This window comes from Mastomys coucha, unplaced genomic scaffold (genome assembly GCF_008632895.1).
Source record: "Mastomys coucha isolate ucsf_1 unplaced genomic scaffold, UCSF_Mcou_1 pScaffold22, whole genome shotgun sequence".
NCBI classification, from domain to species: domain Eukaryota; kingdom Metazoa; phylum Chordata; class Mammalia; order Rodentia; family Muridae; genus Mastomys; species Mastomys coucha.
Window position 1 is genome coordinate 21698576 of NW_022196905.1, and position 18613 is coordinate 21717188.

The window sequence follows — 18613 nt, forward strand, 5'->3', positions numbered from 1 at the left end:
TTTTTTTTTTTTTTAATTTTTATTTTTTTTATTTTTTTTCACTTTTTCTCTTTGTTACTGGGTTTGAATAACTTACTTTTATGCTCCATGTTTACAGTCAACTCTTGTATCTTGGCTCCATGGCTTTATAGTTTTCCTTGCATTTTGAGACCATTCTAGTCATTATTTCTTCCATGCTTCTTCCCACTGGGGACACCAAGTAAATGTCTATTGGTCGTAGTAAAAGTTCTCATGTTGCTCTGTCTGCCCATTTCTTGTTTATGTATATCGTCTCACTTATTTGCTTCACTTTGACAGATTTTCATGTGATATTTTAACTTCACTGATCTATCTTTTGACTAATTGGCTGATAATCATGTCCCATGTATTTTTTACTTCAGAAGTCTCCATTTCCTTGTGTGGTTGTTTGTTGTTGTTGTTGGGTTTTTTTTTAAATGCCTTTTTTTGGGTTTATACATTTTAAGTAGTTGTACTACAAAGGTCATAATACCATTAATGTCCTTGTCTGCCAATTTTAACTTCTCAGATTCTTTCCATTTTTTTTTTCTTTTTATTTATGAATTCTGTTTTCTTGTCTCTTTGTGTGCCTGATAATTTTTGACTGGCTGCCAGCCTACATCAATTTTACTTTGTTTAGATTCTGGAAAATTTGATGGTCTTGTCTGGTGTGCTTTTTCTCTGAAGTGTAGTCATGTTACTGGACAGCAGTAGCAGCCTCAGGGCAGTGTTTTTCAAACAGCTTATATAGGCCAAGAAGGGCAGTCATTGTAAGAGCAGAAGTTCTCAACCTGTGGGTCTCAAAGACCTTTCTGTAACCCCTATAACAGGGGTTACACATCAGATAATCTGCAGAGATTTGCATTATGATTCATAAGAGTAGCAACATTACAGTTATGAAGTAGCAATGAAAACAGTTTTAAGGTTGGGGGCCACTGCGATATGAGGAACTGTATGAAAGGGTCTTAACATTAGGGAGGTTGAGAGCCACTGCCATGGAGCTAATCTTTGCAAGGCAATGTTCTGCATTTCCTGTAGAGTTGGGCAAAATTGGGGTTCCTGATCTCTAGTAAGCAAACACTATGCTCAGCTTTGAGTGAGCACGGGGGCCCGGTTCTTCTAATCCTCCTTGTGAGGCATAAGGTACGTGGTGGAAGGGTTGCGGTCTGGTTTTTTTTTTTTTTCTTCTGTATTCTTGATGAGCAAGCTTTTCAGTACTCATCCTTTTAATGGGCTCTTCTGCAGACCTTAAGACTTGTGCCACTCATCGTTCTGTGGTGCCCTGTCTAGGAAACTTCTTGCCTCTCTCAACATTGATGGTTCACTGGACTCAGTTTGGATCATCTCTGCAGCCTAAAGAGTCTCTTAAGGCAATGGTGGGAAGGAGGGAGACTTATTCTTCCCTCTGGAGTGCAGTCGTGGGTCCCCTAACGAGGACGTAGTTAGGATGTGTATCATTAGGCACTCTGGCCATTGTGATGAGTTCCTGAACGAGGATGCAGTTAGGATCCTTAGGCTTTGTTGCCTTTGTGTTGGTAGCGCTCAGTGTGTTTACACAAACTGAGATTGTGGGACATCACCAGGTAGGATTTCAGCCTCACCTGGGTCTCAGAGCACTTTGGTGCAGCCAGGCATTGTTGACCAAAGCATCCTCATCGACGTCCTTCATTTCCTGCTGCGCTGTGTTAAAAACAATGGCTTCGTGTATTTCGTGCATGACTTTAGGTGTAAGGATACATTTAGTCTTTGGTTAATACCTTTACACCAGCAGTGGAAGATCCTGCAGATGAATGCAGAGCTAAGTAAAAAGAAATGCTGTCGTGCTGTTCTACATCGCCTGAGGTCTTTGAAAGTAGGTCAGCACATCCCAGGATCGTTGTTTTATTCAGATCTGTATCTCTCACCTCTCTTGTAGATCTTTTGCTAGTTAGCTTAATAACTTGAACGATGATGTGCCCTATGAAGCTGCCATGGAGAGCAGGAAGCAAGCACCCTTCTTCCGTGCTCCTTCACGGCCCCCCCCAACCCTCCTGCAGCGCATTCTATGACTCAGATGTGCTTGGGTGGTGGTGAGCATCATAGAATTCTATTGCCTATGTACCGGCACAGATAGTATGCACCTCTGTGTTTTACCAACATTTTTGAAAGAAATCCATCCTATTATATATATACATATATGTGTGTGTGTGTGTGTGTGTGTGTGTGTGTGTGTATTAGGCTATTTCTTGTTTGGAACAGGTTTTTTTTCATTTTTCTCTTCTCTTTTGTTGTTGGTTTGGTTTGGTTTTTCAAGACATGGTTGCTCTGTGTGGCCCTGGCCGTCCTGGAACTCTTCTTTGTACATCAGGCTGGCCTTGAACTCACAGAAATCCACCTGCCTCTGGAGTGCTGGGATCAAGGGTGCCACCACCACACTGCCCAGCTTTGGGACAGTTTTTTTATTGTTAGAAAAAATAGTTTATTGACTATGCTGTATGGGGGCTGGGGGCCATGCAGAAAGTAAAGCGCTGCCTGTAGCCACGGATACTTTTTAAATTATGTTATCACACTTTTCAAAGTTTGTAAAAAATTGAGAAGCCAGAACTTTACTTGTTATTTAGGAACATCTTTGAGGTGGAAACTATGCAGTGAGTTTTAACTTGTTTGCTCTTCAACAATCCTTTATTCTAGGAGAAAAACCTTGCGAGTCTGGAAGGGTGTATGGTCACTTTGTTGCTAAAGTGGATGATGTAAGCCTGTTGGTTGTATTATCAACTGGGTAGCTGCCTAATGTGTCAGTCCTCAAGCACCCCGGGGGAGATGCGCATTCTGAGAGAGGGTGAGCTGCCCTCTGGATTCCAGAATGCTATCCCCTGCATGGCGGAAACTGGAGTTTGCTTGGTAAAGCTCCTCTTTCAGCTCTTTCAAGGCAGTCTAGATTTATTATCCCCTGAGAAAGAACTTAAAGAAAAGAAAAGAAAGTAAACAAGAAAAAGATGCAAGAGCTGAAGCTCTGACAGCTGCTTTCTTTACTCTTTCAGCCGGAAGAATTTACCACGTGTCCGCACAGCTTTAAGAAAAAGGACTTTAAAAAGCCCAGAGTCTGTGGAGTGTGCAGACAGACCATTGACGGTCAAGGGATTGCTTGTCGAGGTAAGTCCATGCCCTTGAACCTCTCACCCGTTAGAACCACGCTAAACAAACAGTAAAATGAAGACAGTTGTTCCTCTGGGAGTTTCCAGAAGTTAAGTCATGGAATTTCCCCATTGCATCTCTGTTCACCCCCACCCACCCCCACCCCCACCTGGCAGGGCCTCCTGTGTTTACAAAGATACAGGCTCCTAAGGAAGATTTTCTAGAAAGAGCAGAGCTATTACGACGGGAGAGTGGTTTGCTGTGGGCACTTTGTGCTTTTGCTCAGGTCATTTACAGCCCACACTTCACTTTTTAGGGTTTCAAATCTCCTACAGTCTGCAAATGAAGTGTCTAGTCTTGAGTTACAGTTCTTATTTACTTATTTAATGTGCATTGATGTCTTGCCCAAGTGTCTGTCTGTGTGAGGGTGTCAGATCTTCTAGAACTGGAGTTACAGCCAGTTGTGAGCTGCCATATGGATGCTGGGAATTGAACCCAGGTCCTTTGCAAAAGCAGGAGCCTGTGCTCTTAACTGAAGAGCCATCTTTCCAGCCCCTGAGTTAGGACCTTCTGTATGCTGGCATCTCTCAGCCTGTTTGTGGAAAACGTTGATCTTGGTTCTAAACCAGGTCATCAACTTGGCTTTTTTTCTTTCTTCCTGTTTTTTTCTTTTTAAAAACATTAAATGTGTTTATTTACTTGATATCCCAAGATCAGCCCCCTGTCTCCTCCCAGTAACCCCCTCAGGTACACTCTCCCCCCATTCCTCCCTCCCCCTTTTCTTTGCAAAGGAGAACCCCCTCTAGGAATCACCCACCCCACTACAAATCAAGTCTCTGCAGGACTAGGTGCATCTTTTCCCACTGAGGCCAGAGAAGGGAGCCCAGTTAGGGGAACTCGGGATCCGTAGGCAAGCAGGCAACAGTGTGAGGGACAAACCTGCTCCAGTTGGTGGATCCACATGAAGACCACGCTGCTTGTCTGCTGCATATGTGCAGTGGTAGGTCCGGCCCATGTATGTTCTTTGGTTGGTGATTTAGTCTCTGGGAGTGCCCAAGGGTCCAGGTTATTTGCCACTGTTGGTCTTTCTATGGAGTCCCTGTCCTCTTCAGGGCCCTCAGTTCTTCTCCCAACTCTTCTACAAGATTCCCTGAGCTCCATCTAAAGCTTGGCTATGCGTCTCTGCATCTCTTTACGTTGGTTTCTGGGTGAAGCCTCTCAGAGGAAAGTTATGCTAGGTTCATGTCTACAAACATAATGGAATATCATTAATAGTGTCAGGGATTAGTTCTCGACCATGGGATAGATCTCAATTTGGGGCAGCCATTGGTTGGCCCATTCCCCTCCTCTTCCCGCTCCCCACACTTTCTCTGCTCTATCTTTGTCCCTGCACATCTTGTAGGCAGGACACATTTTGGGTTCAAGAACTCATATTCCCCCATTGCTAAGAATCTCAACTGCTAGAGTTGCCCCCATAGACACACTGGAGCCTACCCACCATCCCATGCCATGTCTCTGGCACATTATGGAGATTAACTCCCCCACTCCCTCCTATTTCTGTTCTCTCCTGCTCTCCTTACATCTGATGCCCCCCACCCCCTCCCCTTCCCTTTTGGCTTTTTCTCTTGATGATTAAATCTTACAATTAGTACTTATTTGAATTCTTTTTGTGACTCTATATTGATGCATCTCCATAATAAACGTGTGGCTGGGTGAGGGTGTGGGGTCCATCACACAGCCCAGGAGGCCCTTAAGGACTGGGGTAACATTCTTTGGTGTCCATTCTATTGTGGGGGTTTAGGGTTTCCTCCATAGAGTTAGTTCTGCTCAACTCTCCTTTCAACAGGCTAGCTTTAGACTCTCCTGCTCCTAGGTTGGCGCCTAAGTGCTGGGATTGTATGGGATCTCTTTGGCTCATTTTTTTTTCTTCTTCTGATTTCCTGATCAGTTTTGGAATAGAGAGAAGATGCGCCATAGTGAGTCAGGAGTGGACCAAAAGTGTGGTCCTCTTAGAGGTCTATTTAGAGTTAAAGGGCATCTGTCTGGACTGTAGTATTCCCGTTTGATGCCCTCTGCTACACAGTGCTCTCCTGTGGCTTCCAACAGGAAGCTTGGGGTCCCCTTGCTTCCTGAACCCTAGGTGTTTCCTTTCAGCCTAGGCCTGCTGTCTTCTGTGAGTCCTTCTGTCTACTTGAGCCTCATTGTCTCCTCCCGCCCTATGCCTGCTGGGGGTCGGTCCCTCTTGCTTCCTGAGCCCTCCGTGTTTCCTTCTATCCTAGGTTTCCAGGGTTAGGGTCTTGGTCTCTACCTAAGTCTAAGTGTCTCCTCCCACTGCAGTCCCACTGAATGTCAACTTTCTCAGCCTAATCCCACTCCCCACATCCCTACAGGAGTGGCGTGCTAGGGCCACTTCCACCTGCTCTGAGGCAGTCTCCTACAGGCCAGTGTGACTCTAAACCTTGACATGCCCTAGAGAATACAAGGGTTTGGGAAGATGTTGATGCTGGGGCCAGGTAGGCAGTGGTGGGCTGGGCCTCACTAATTGAGAAGGAGCCTCCTTGTGTCACACTGATGGGAATGGCACAGCCATAGGAACAGGGTCTCTCCATCCACTTACTGTAGGCCTAAAAGGAAAAAGAAAGGAGCTGAGAGCAGGTCCTTGGTGCTGGTAGGATGAGCAGAGCTCTTTAATTGGCTAGCAGAGGTGACCTTGTGGGGAGGGGACCCCTAATACCATTTGTGTCCGTGAGCTCTCTAAGGCTGTACTTATGGGGCTGAAGCCAGCAGCCACTCTCCCTCTGGGTAGACAGCAGGTTCTAAAGCCTGTTCCCAGACAAGGACTGTACCACTGAGTGCTTCCTGACTGTCTGACCTGTTTGCAAGCACTATTGCCCTTCATAGAAACCCAGCCCTCATGAGATCTGTGTCATATTACCAGGCCTTTCTCATCCATACAGAAGGGTCACATCAGACCTGGTAATGGTCCTTTCTGTGTGCAGACCAGAGGAGGGGTGTGTTCTCAGTTTACCATCTTCCGCACCAAGCTTGCTTTCCAGTGTCTGTGACAACAGGTGTACTCCCCATTCATGTGTGAACACACAAGTACATGCAGTCAGTTGCACACAACCATGTACCATTCTGATGCACCCACTGAAGTCCCTTTCATAACAGCCCCCTGCTTGTTGGTAGAGGTCCCATACACCCAGGAACATAGCATGTGTAGACCACCATTGACTGTATTTGAATTGCATACCCCATTCTCATGGAATCACTTGTATTTTAAAGAACTGAACCTCGGGGCTGGCAGAAGTTCTCGGTGGATAAAATGCTGTGTAAGCCCGAGGCTCTGAATTTGGTTCCTGGAACTTACATGAAGTTTGAAAGAACGAACTGACTGCCCAGAGTTGGCCTCAGACCTTCACACATGTTCCGTGGCACGTGCATGCTCCTCCTACACACAAACTGTGCCCCTCAAGTCTGAAAATAAGGGGGAAGAGGTACAGTGTGGTGAGGTAGGGATGAAGTTCCCATCCGCGGGTCTCCTGAGTCAGCACTGGCCAGCTATGTGCAGGGCGGAGACAGAGGAATATGGTGGATCAGCTGAGTCTGTGCCGAGCTGAGCTTTCCTGTGGGCTGTAGCCTCAATAAAGTTTCCTTCCCCACCTAGGACTGGGACCCACAGAGAGCTGGCAAGGTGAGCGCAAAGCCTGCAGCCAGCTTTATAACACTCCAGTCAGAAGTCCTTTAAGGAAAGTACTCTGATGGTGCTCCTACATGTCTGAAATGTACAAGTGTCTCCTCCTGTCCATACCCGCAAATCACGCATCGAGCTCTATCTGGTGGGAGAGGCCTTTAGGTGAAGGGCTTTGCTCGCTAACACCTACAGCAGTGATTGGCATGCACCCTGCTCACTGTCCCCCAGGAAGAGTCATTTTTCTTTACGTAATGTGGACTGGGCTTATTGAGGAACCAGCTCACACAGCCTTCTTTCTGCCTTAATGCAATGCCCTAAGCACCTCATGTAGCTTTTGCTACTTCTACATAAAAAGAATCCATGGGCAAGAGAGGAGGAGAAGCCCAAAGCAGCGTCAGGGCTCCAGCTTACAGTCAGTGTATTTGTTGGCTAGGAGCCATCATCTCTTACTCTGGACAATGCTCATTGGGTTGGCCCTGCCCTTGCCTGAGCTTGGTTTCTCTCTGTAAAGGTGAAGACTCCAGGCTGGTCCTGTTAGCTCCTGTGAACTCTGTTGGTGATGTCTTTAAGTAAACGCTATGTGAAATGTCTGTCACAGGGACCTCAGTGGACATGTCAAGATGGTATGTGGTTGTGTGCATCTGACTACATGGTGCTTGTGTGTTCACATGTAAGTTAGACAAGCACTGCATATGTAGCTGTGTTTGAATGTTTGCAGATATGATTGATTGTTCATGTGTGCGAATGTGCCCATTCCTCTGACTGCATCTATGTGTATGTCTGTACACACAGGAGAGCGTCACTGGGGCTCAGGGCACTTGGTGGAGCGGCACTTGTCTGTCCTACCATGCCTGTGATCTTAGGCAGAGCACGCCTAGGTGGTGCTTTGTATGGAGGATGTGTTCAGCCAGCTCCTCTGTCTTTCGCTTGTTATGAAAGATCTGGTAAGGCCTGTCGCCTCCAGATAAACATCTCAGTTTCTCAGGTCCCGTAGAGGCCTTCATAAGAATGAAGGCCAGCAGGATGGCTTTGTAGCCCAGAGGCCATTAACATTATCCAACTTTCCTTTATGTTCTGATTTTCTGTTAGGCTATGAGATGTCACAAGTAGAGCGCCCCCTCTCCGCCTCCCCCAACTCTCAGAGTTCTGTGCTGCCATGTGCCTTACCTCTCTACCACAGACGACAGACCAGAAAGCACTGCGCGGTGTGTGAGAAGGGGCCTTCCTCACACACTGCTTTGTTCTAGGGCCAGAACTCTAAGAAATTTGAGATTTGCTATTGTAACTCAGCTATTCAGGCTGTGGGTTTTTTGTTTTTGTTTTTGCTTTGTTTTTTAAAATAGCAACCCAAATAGACTGAGGCATCATACTTATGCACACAAGTATAGTAATTCCGTTATTATGCAATTACTGGTTTTCTCTAATGCCCTGAAATTATGTTCCAGGAATCTTAGGTCTGACCTTTCTCATGACCTCTTTCTTATTTTTTAATTATTACTAAATTCAGTTGCTGCGGGTACGACTTAGCATGAAGATGCTTCATCCTGCCTCTCAAACGCTGCCCTCTTTTTGAGGACAATGTAGTGTGTCAGGAAGTAATGCTCTGGTGCCCCGAGTTGCCTGTGTGAGCCCAGAATCCTTCAACGGTGCTTTCATATGTGAAGCACCCTGCAAACTCCATAGGCAGTGGTGCCAGCCAGGTAGGCCTGGGAGGTCTAGGAAAGACACTGACTGCTGTGCGCAGTGTTATGGCTTGGAGGCTGGCAGACCGGAAATGCATTAGGAAGACGCCATAGGTTCTACATGGTGTGGGCATGGGAGGCATCGCACTGCCAAAAGCAGTGACTTTCAGATGGTGCCAGGGCCTGATGAAAGCAGCACAGCATGTGTCTAAGAGGTCCAACTTCCCTTATGACGAAGTGGGAGAGCCTGGCATCTTTGTGTTGGTAGGTCTGTATCTCTTGATACCTGGGACCTGGACCTGTTACTCTCAGATACTGAGAGCAGAGCATCCTCTATCCCTTGGTCTAAGCTCTGCTTCCCTGCTCTGCCCGGTGCTTGTTGTAGCCTTCCCCTAGAGCCCAGAGCCTACCGTAGGCTGCAGACCGTGCACCCTCTTCCTAATTAAGTTTTCCTGCATTGGCCTTTGGCTGTCCAGGCTGCGTTGCCTTTGGTAACTGCCTCCCTACCTTTGGAAACCTTCCCCCTTTCCAGTGGTTCTTACCCTTCCTAATGCTGTGAGCCTTTAATACAGTTCTTCATAGGCGGTGACACCCCCAACCCTAAAATTATGTCATTGCTACTTCATAACTGCAATTTTGCTAACTGAATTGTAATGTAAATATCTGGTATATAGGATATCTGATAAATGGCCCCTGTGGGGGTCTTAACCCAGAGGTTGAGAAAGAAGCACTGCTGTCTAGCCTGCTCTTGGGGAGCAGTACCTGGAAGCCATAAAGCCTCCATTAGAAGGACTGCACTTGTTCCTGAGTGGCCTGGAGGCTGGCCATCTGGTGTGGCTCCACCCCTCACCCGGATGTATGACCTACCCTTTCACAGTGCTCAGTCAGGGCTGTTTTCTGCACTTGCTTCCTGGTTAGCTCCCCCCATCCTTTGGGATTCTGCTCAGGTCTCAGGTTCTCAGAAGTTACCTCGCTGCCCTGATTCTCTCCTAAGGTCTGGGTGGTCAGTTAGTGAGTAGCTTCAGAATCTTGTTTGGTTTCCACCCTAGCAGGAAGCCCAGGAGGCTGAGGGGCTGGCTTTGCTTTGTGGACCAGGTGCCTTGGTGCTGAGCATGTCCCTGGCCCAGAGCAGGCGTGCTGCTCTTGTGTGTTGCTCTCACGCGTAGTGTACTGGGTAAGCAAGTTGATGCTTGCATGCTATTATACTTGTGCTGATGGATGTGCTTTGACTATGGCTTGTTCTCCCGTAACCTCCATTGTGAATAGTAAGAGGGTAGAAATAATCTGACCCCGATATTGAGAAGTGGGGCCTCTGGAAGGTCATTAGGATTCATAGTCATTAGCAGGGATCAAGAACTGGTGCTTTTGTAAGAGGGATGCATGTGTGCACATGCATACTCTCTTCATGTGTGCATACACATGCTCCCTGTGTCTCCTCACGTGTTGTCCTGCTCTGTCTTGGGATATTGCCATTAAGATAGCCATCACCAGATGTGGCCTTTGTACCTTGGAGAGGAACCGAGCCAAAATAGATTTCGTTCAGACCGTGGTTTCATTATTAGCCACATAAAATAGAGTAAGTTAATCACAGGCCCTAAAGGGCCCTGTGGCTGGTGGGCAGGCATCCAGTGCAGGAATGCGGTAGGGTACCGGTGGCATGAGGGAAAGGACGGCTACTCTGGGGCGCTGACGGGCTCTGTGAGCCAAGTTTGTGAAGATGCCCTGCTGGCTGTTCTTTAGCCTGTCTGCTGCCCAGGCTGAGAGTTTCTTCAATGCCCTCAAGTCTTACTGGTGTCCCAAGTTGCTCATCAGGCACACAGGGACAACAAGCTGTTTGAAAATCTAGATCCGTGACTGGCTGCTCCATCTGTACCTTTCTTGCAAATCCACATGAAGTAGGTAACACTAAACTTTCCGCAAAGCAGTTAGAGGTGACTCCCCCGACAACCCTGGCCCAGCCTCTTCCAATTTCCTGTATTTTCTTCCTTAAAATGTTTCCGTGATGACCCTGCCTGGTTCAGCTCCCACCCCTCCCTCCACCGTCAGTCTTGCTCCATCCTGAGAGATGGTCTATGACAGAACCTTTCAGAAGAACAAGAAGGGAGCCGAGCCGTGGTGGCACATGACTTTATTTAATCCCAGCACAGTGCTGGAGGCAGAGGCAGGTGGATTTTTGAGTTCAAGGCCAGCCTGGTCTACAGAGTGACTTCCAGGACAGCCAGGGCTACACAGAGAAACCCTGTCTCGAAAAAACCAAAAAAAAAAAAAAAAAAAAAAAAAAAAAAAAAAAAAAGAAGAACAAGAAGAAGAACAACAACAAGGGAGAAGAGGTCCTTGGGAAGCTTCCAGTTCTGGTTCCGTTATGTCATTCATCTGGTGCAGAGCACTGTGTTCTCCTTGATTCTCTTTCCTGTACTTACTTCTCAATTCTTGATTTTGACTGAAATGTCCCATTTTTTTTGCAAAGAATTCCCCGGCTTTTACCTGCTCTTCCTCAAAGATCTGGGTGATTAGGGTTTTGAGGTTCCTTTGGGCCAGGGACATCTGGGTCCTGTTAGTCAATTTTGCAGGCAGATTTCTGATTTTTTAGATGTTTTTGAGTAAGTAGCCTGGATGATAAAACACAAGTTCTCCCTCCACAGCGACAGTCACTCGGACACCTGTAGAGCCTGGTGGGGTTGCTGGTTTCCATAGTGCTGCTGGGCAGTGCTGCTCCAGGGTGCTCATGCTTTGTCACAGACACCATTGGGAACAGCTCAGGGACTAGCTTCTCAGAGAAGCATCCCTGCAGAAGGTGTTGGAGACCATGCGAAGCAGAGGGTGATTCACTCGCAGGCTCATTATAACTTGGTAAATATCTGTAGAGTGTTGTATAAAAGACTCTGACAACCTTGTCAGCCTGCAGCCTGGATTCCCAAGGCCCATGGAGACACGTTGAAAAATAGCCCCTCCAAGACCACGTAGAGCAATGTCAGGCCTTTTGGAGCCAGCTGGCTGGGATGCAAACCATGGCAGTGGGGAGCCTGGATTCTTACACCTGACTTGGCAAACCCTTCTGTGACAGGGGAATTGAGATGTGCTGTTGACCCTTCTGTAGAGCTCAGCGTGCAGGAAGTGAGGGAAGTTCTCTGAGTGAAGCCAGAAGTGCTGAAGGCCCTGCATCTGGCACACGAAGCTTTAGAGTATTTCACTTTAGCAATTGTTTATTAAATGCAAACTCCAGTTATTCCTGAAATGTCTGTCGCGTTTCTGTGTGTGGACCAGACTAGTCCTTCAAATTCTTTCCTTGTTTAAAAATTAGATGACATTTTTCCCTTCTTGATTTCTCAGAGTTCATTATGTTAGGAATGCTGCCTCTTACACACACTCACACACACAGACACACACACATCCCAAGAGAAAACATTTACCATTTTCTAATGGCTTTGTCCTTTAAACAAATCAGTGTTTCTTACCTTTCTACTTTACATATTGCAAATTCTCATTCACTTGCTTTATCCTCTCTTTCTAATGGTGGCATTTATAGCTTACAAAAGTGGTCAAGGTTTCAGACTTACCCAGTGCCTACCCACTCTTGTATCACAAAGATAGACTCCAATATCTTGTGCTCATTTCTGCCTCTCCCATTTGGTGTATCTGAAATTCAAGTAGTTCTATTGTTTTTTTTTTTTTCTTTTTCATTGACTAAAGTGTTTGCCTATTTTCGCTCCTCTTCCCTTTGAGACAACCTGTGATATCTTTACTTAGGGATAGATGAGTCCCTTATGTTTGTTTCGTATTATACAAGGAGCTTTGTATCATCTAGCCTTGGCTTCTGGAAAGTACTTTCACATGTCAGATCTTTAGCAGTTGGTCAGTCGGTCGGTCTGTCTGTCTGTCTGTCTGTCTGTCTATCTATCTATCTATCTATCTATCCATCTTTCAATCATCTTTTTCTTATAGTCCAGGTAATTGTTCTTTTCATAGCAAAAAAGTCTGTTTCTAATTACATAAGGAGAGGTGGTGGCAGCAGGCAGTGATAGGGTCCTTGAGGCGGGAGACAGCAGCTCCTCAGTTGGTACAGTTTCTGATAGATGTTCACATTATTGGCTTAGTGACCTGGAACCCAATCATTGCGCCAGCCACACAAGAGCCTTTGCCTACTTGCTCATCGTATGTTTAAAACACACTCAACTGAGAATATGTGCTGGCCTAGAACTTACTTTGTAGAGTCAGATGATGGACTCAAACATATGATCCTATGGCCTCAAATCTCCTGAGTACTAGGATTATGAGCATTGGCCACCATGTCTGACCTGTGCTTCTATTTTCTATTTGTAAAATAGAACAAGAACATGAGAATAAACTTTTCTCTGTAGTTACCAAGGGAGCCAGTGGGACAAGGTGTATAAAGCAAGTGGTACTATTTATGGCAGCCAGACATGCAGGGCCCAGTTAGCCATTGTGGCATGGGTTTTCTCCTGGACCCGGAAGTGCAAGGAAGGGCTAGTGGCCTGGAGCACAGGACTGTGCCTGGGTTCCCACTGTTCCAACTGACTTCATTAGCTTTCTCTGGTAGAATCTAGCTCCATTCTCAGTTTGTAGCAACCAAACAGGGTTGCCCCTTTCCTTGTGTGTCTTTTGTAAGAGAGTAAGGGACTTGATAAAACTGGGTATGTTGTGTTCATTTGCCTTTCTTTCTGTCAGAAGTGGATCTCTTCCCTATTTTAAAAGCCTTTCAAGAAGGGTGAATGGGATTGTCATCTGTCTAGGTAGTCGTTGCTCATGTAAGCCAAATTGCTTTCACTGTCACCCTGAGTTTCAGGTCACTTAGAAGACCATAAAGATATTGTAGATATGACCAGTCCCTATCACCATTTAATGTGATAGAAATGGAAGCTGATGATGTGTAAAATAAACTGCTTAAAAGGATCAGTAACAACACTATTATAAGGTAATATAATTATTTTTAGTGAAAGATGACTTTCCTTTAAAACTCTCATTTACAAGGAGCAGTGAGACTTTGTTCTGTGTTTCTCTTTAGTAGAAAGGTAGTACCCTGCCCCACACCCTGCTTTCTTCTGCATTCAGTCCTCTACATACTGTGTAAGACCTGGAAAAGCACATGGCCCTCTTGTTAATACACAGAGGGGGCGCTTAGTGACAGCCTTTCAGATTACATACACTAGACTCTGTTTGGATTTCATATCAAAACTCAAAAATAATAGTTTTTTAAAGATTAGTCTTGGACTGGTGAGATGGCTCAGCGGGTAAGAGTACTAACTACTCTTCCGAAGGTCCTGAGTTCAAATTCCAGCAACCACATGGTGGCTCACAACCATTTGTAATGAGATCTGATGCCCTCTTCTGGTGTGTCTAAAGACAGCTCCAGTGCACTTACATATAATAATAAATAAATCTTAAAAAAAAAAAAAAAGGATTTGCATCTCTCTGTGGAATCTGAAATGGAATCAATCCTTTTTTTTAACTCTTCTTTTGGCTGGATGAAGCTAGACTAAATATTAATTATTCTGTCAGCGAGGAGGAAGTGGGAGAGGAAGGTTGCAGTAAATATTATTTGGGGGTTTCTACCCCACTTTTGATCATTTAGTTCCCACAAAAAAAGACAACAAAACCTTTATATTTGTCTTCCCTGTCAGTAACCCCGGGATATCATTTGCCATATTCCACCTGGGCTACTTCTACTCCAACAGGCCAGCCCTCACGGCTATGTGCTCACAATACACCTACCTTGAGGGTCTTTCTTCTTTCTCCTTCTTTTCCTCCTCCTTCTGGCCCTGAGTCTAGGAATCGAAGGCTCGCCTACCTCTCTTCTGCTCAGCTACACAGGCTGTAGGCATCTTTAGTCAACCAATAGTTTTAAATTAAGGAGCAAGGTTTTCACAACAAAAGGTGGTTTGTGAGAATTCTCTAGTCTTGAGGCAACCAGACCTTGGGATACAGAATATAGCATTACAATACATACCAACAGACCAAACCTCAACCTGAGAGGGTTGAACAGGCTGGAGACACTGGCTAGCACAGGAGTAGGCAGGTTTCTGAAGCTTCTCAGAACTCGTGCATGGAGACTCCCAGAGCACGCCATCTTTCTGGGGAATACTTCTTGGCTGTGGGAATATCAGACAGACCCAAGGCCAGCTGGGAAGTACAGTTCTGACAGCGGACAGATGAGAAGGCACCCAGGTGTTACACATGGAGAGCTCAGGGCACTGTGAGTCCAAGTCCTCTGGGGACTTCTTGGTGATTAGGACTGGAAGGGCTGAGAGTACACCCCTGAGTCCCATGAGCCTGGTGCTGGCTGAGGGGAAGGTCACGGGCCAGGAGGAAGGAAGCTGCTCTGGTAAATGGCATGTGCGGGTCTCTGAGCAGCTGATGGTAGCACTGACAGATGCTGCTATGTCCTCTTTATGGCCATTTTTTTTTTTTTTTTTTTTTTTAAAACACGAAGAAGCTGAGTCCAGAGTGTGAGAAACCCTGCCCTTCAGTCTGGGGCATTTAAGGTGATTTCAGCAGGAAGAAGTTGGTCAGGACTCGCTCATTCAGAGGGGCAGAAGTGGATGAGTAACATCCCCGTTTGCTCTGTTTTAATCTTTAAATTTATTTTTTTCTACTTTGCATCTTTGGATGAGAAAAACGTACAGGTTGATCTGAGCCTTTATAAACCAAGATGTTTCAAAATTTCAAATTTGGATGTACAAGATAGCTTGGATTTTGGAGTGTTTCAAACTTTGGACTTTTGGAAGCAGATAGTAAGCCAGCAAAGTGTATGAAAGTGTCCCCACATCTGAACCCTCCTGTCCTAAGCATTTTGGAGAAGGAGGACTCTGCCATACTTACTGTTCTTCAGATGAGCGGGATGCTTGCCCCTAAGTGATTGTGATAAAGTCCTGGCAGATTTGCAGTGTGTATACAGCATGACTATACCAAATGGATTTTAATCCACCAGTAATGGCAGGGAGGTAGACTCACATCCTGAGGGAACACCAACTGATAGCCTAGAAGTCGTGGATTTCTGAGTTGAATTTTCCTTTGGTGAATGAAGCAAGAGCTAGTGACTTTAACACGTGTAGTCTCAGCCCTTGAGAGGCTGAGCCAGGAGGTTTGACATAAGTTTGGGCTAGCCTGATATACAAAGTAAGGCTCTGTCCCAAGAATAACAGCAACAGAATTTTTCCCTTTCCTTCTGTCTTTTTTCTTTTTTTTAAATTAAATAATTGATGAGCCAATTTAAGACTTAGTTACTTTTGTTTTGCCTGATGCCTGTCCGCTCCACATGTGTGTCTTGTGCCTATGGAGGTCAAAAAAGAAGGTGTCAGGACTCCTAGAACTGGAGTTACAAACAGCTGTTAGCCACCATGTGGGTGTTGGGAATTGAACCCAGGTCTTCTGGAAGAGCACCAATACTCTTAACCAGTGAGCCATCTCTGCAATCCTATCCATTTACTCTTAGTTGATCAGAACCATTTGTTCAATAGACAGCTGCTAAGCATTTATGAAAGTCCAGAGAGTAATTGGGGTGTATTAAATTAATGTGTGAAACAGTCGGAGGAGAATAAAAATAATAGTAATTTTTTTAAAAAAAAAAGTCCCATGTTTAGATCAACGTGTGATAGCTTCTGGGGAGGTGAGTGAGATTAGCTGAGGGACAAAACCCCTGGGAACATTTTTCCTTTGGGGTCCTGTATGCCTGTCGGTGGGGAGCTCTAGTGAATGGGGGTGAGGGGCTTCCTACTTGCTTGTGCTGTCGGGTACAATCTCCTTGATGTGTGTCATCTTGCCATGGGTTTGGCCCAGCCACCAGTCATAGCTGGTTCACAGTTAATGTTTGAATGAGCCCTCAGGTTCTAACCACAGACTCTGGCCTCCCCTCAGTAAAAGGAGCAAGAAGAGAAGGAAGTGATGAGTTTTAGGAATACCTGTACAGTCCATGCTAGAGGCACTAAATAGTGAGGACCCTATTGTGGGCTACACGGCAAAGGCCGACCATCCTCCCAGCTTGCAGCCTGTGTCGAGAGATGGGATGTTAACATGATCCTGACGTGACAAGCTTTGGGGCCAGAGGCACCAAGGCAGCTGGGTGGGCTTCAGAGGCAAGCATAGGATAATCAGGATGGGCTTTGGAACCAGGCTAGGGAGGGCAGGGTGTAACTACTATAAGTATCAGTAGGGAGCTGCCAACATGGGTCCACTGAGGACCTGGGGTTGATCCTCAGGAGGCTGAGCTTTCCCTGTGGGCGATGGGACCCTGAATCATCTTCCGTGATGGTCATAGGCAGCATGACAGCCCATGACAGCAGAACCCTGAACTAGGGACCGGGATGCAGGCTTTCACTGTGCTGTGAGCATGCTGTTAGTGCCTTGCCACAACTGAACGCATCTGCTCTTCCTCACTGCTTCTTGGATTGGGAATGTGAGGTTTAGGGAAGTTCCACTTAGTGCCAAGAAGTTCCCACTCAGCGTCTCCTCAGGGGCTGTCTGTCATCTAAGGCCTGGCTGAGGTTGGAGTCTGCTGTCACTAAGACATCACACCCATGGAGTTGGCAGACTGAGCTGAGTGTCGGCTGCTGGCTTCCATTTTTTTTTTTCTTCTTCAAATTGGCAGCTCTGCAGGGTTGCTGAAGTGGCCCTGTGAAGTGACAGAAGCCATCATATTCTTTGCCCCCAGAAGCCACACAGTTTTCCCTCTAACATATCTGCTGCTTCTGGGTTGTGCCATCCCTTCCTATTTTAGTATTTTCTGCTGTTTCTCCTTTCCTCTGCTTGGGCTGGCTTCTAGTTTGTTTGTTTGTTCGTTTTTAAAGATTTATTTATTTTTATGTGCATTGGTATTTAGCCAACATGTCTTGTATGTCTGTATGAGGGTGCCAGATCCCATAAAACTGTGAGTTAGAGACGGTTGTGAGCTGCCACGTGGGTGCTGGGACTTAAACCCTGGTCCCTTTGAAGAGCAGATAGCGCTCTTTACTACTGAGCCATTTCTTCAGCTCCGTGTCTGTTTTTTTTTTGTTTGTTTGTTTGTTTGTTTTTGTTTTTAAAACTCTATGGAAGCTCTGTTCTTATCTAGTAAATATCTTTCTTGATTTTGAAAACCCTGGTCACCATTATGTGTTGTGCCGATTAGAATATGAAGAATAAATATTTGTGGTATGTATTCTAGCAAATCTCAAAAGCTTGGAAAGACCATTGAAAACAAGATCACACATGGATAAAAACCCAAGATCACACTGGGTTATTAACTCCTGGGGTTCACAAACTTCTAGGTCCTGAGTAAATTTATCTGCTTCAGCCTTGCTTAAACCTCTGAGCCTTTTTGGTTAAGTATTGTCCAGAAGGCAGAGTGGCCTGACGGTGGAAACTTTGCTGGGCTCCTGTGCTCACAGCACCAAGCTGTGATTTGGTCCCCTCTCCCTGACCTCCGAGGCCTTGTTGTCTGGGCTCTGCACACTTATGCCCAGGCCATCACTTTGTAGTTAGAAAAGCAGGGGCCCATGAAGGATTCCATTTGACATTGATAGTTCTGTGAGGGGGAGCAGAAGTCCAGAGAGATCCTAGAATTTGCCTTGGAGAGCCCTGCTGGAGGGGTGGAGTCCAGACAGGAAGTCTCAGGCAGGTGCTTTGGGGAAGGCCTTGAAGCCTAGGTGGTGCACCCAGGGGCGCTTGTGGCCTGACATGCAGTTGCTGCATTTCCCACTGGCCTCATGCTGCCCTCTCTGCTGCTATGTACAGCCTTGTCACTACACTGTGCCATGCTGCCTCTCCTGGCCCTTTATTCCTTGAGGCCAGCTGTGGGCTGCCTCTGGGCCAGAGGGGAGGGCCTGTGAAATCCACATTGGTTCCAGCACCCCGTTTGCATTGTTGAGGCCTCCCATGACACAGGACCCACTCTGCTCACATAATGGCCTCTGTTGAGGACTCTTCTGTAGGAATTTAGACATGAATTTATTCTGACAGTGTCTGCTTGGATCTCCCGGAAGTGGAAACCTGCAGAGACCAAATGAACTCGTGACTTTCCCCCTCCTAGGAGGGCTCTGATCAAATGCCTGGGGCTTTGTTCCTGCTCCTCCTGCTCCTCCTGCTCCTCCTGCTCCTCCTGCTGCTCCTCCTCCTCCTCCTCCTCCTCCTCCTC

At 46.3% G+C, this 18613-nt stretch overlaps 1 protein-coding gene across 5 annotated transcripts in view; it reads left to right on the forward strand.

Moving 5' to 3' along the window:
- Positions 1-18613, forward strand: part of Tns3 (tensin 3) — a 238778-nt gene that overhangs the window by 47694 nt on the left and 172471 nt on the right. For 4 of the 5 annotated variants that reach the window (XM_031339085.1, XM_031339080.1, XM_031339081.1 and 1 more), the window contains exon 2: positions 3018-3129. In XM_031339085.1, coding sequence (XP_031194945.1) covers positions 3018-3129 — 112 coding nt within the window. Of the gene's footprint in view, positions 1-2858; positions 2878-3017; positions 3130-18613 lie in introns of those variants that run through there. The other variant, XM_031339082.1, reaches the window with a different exon arrangement.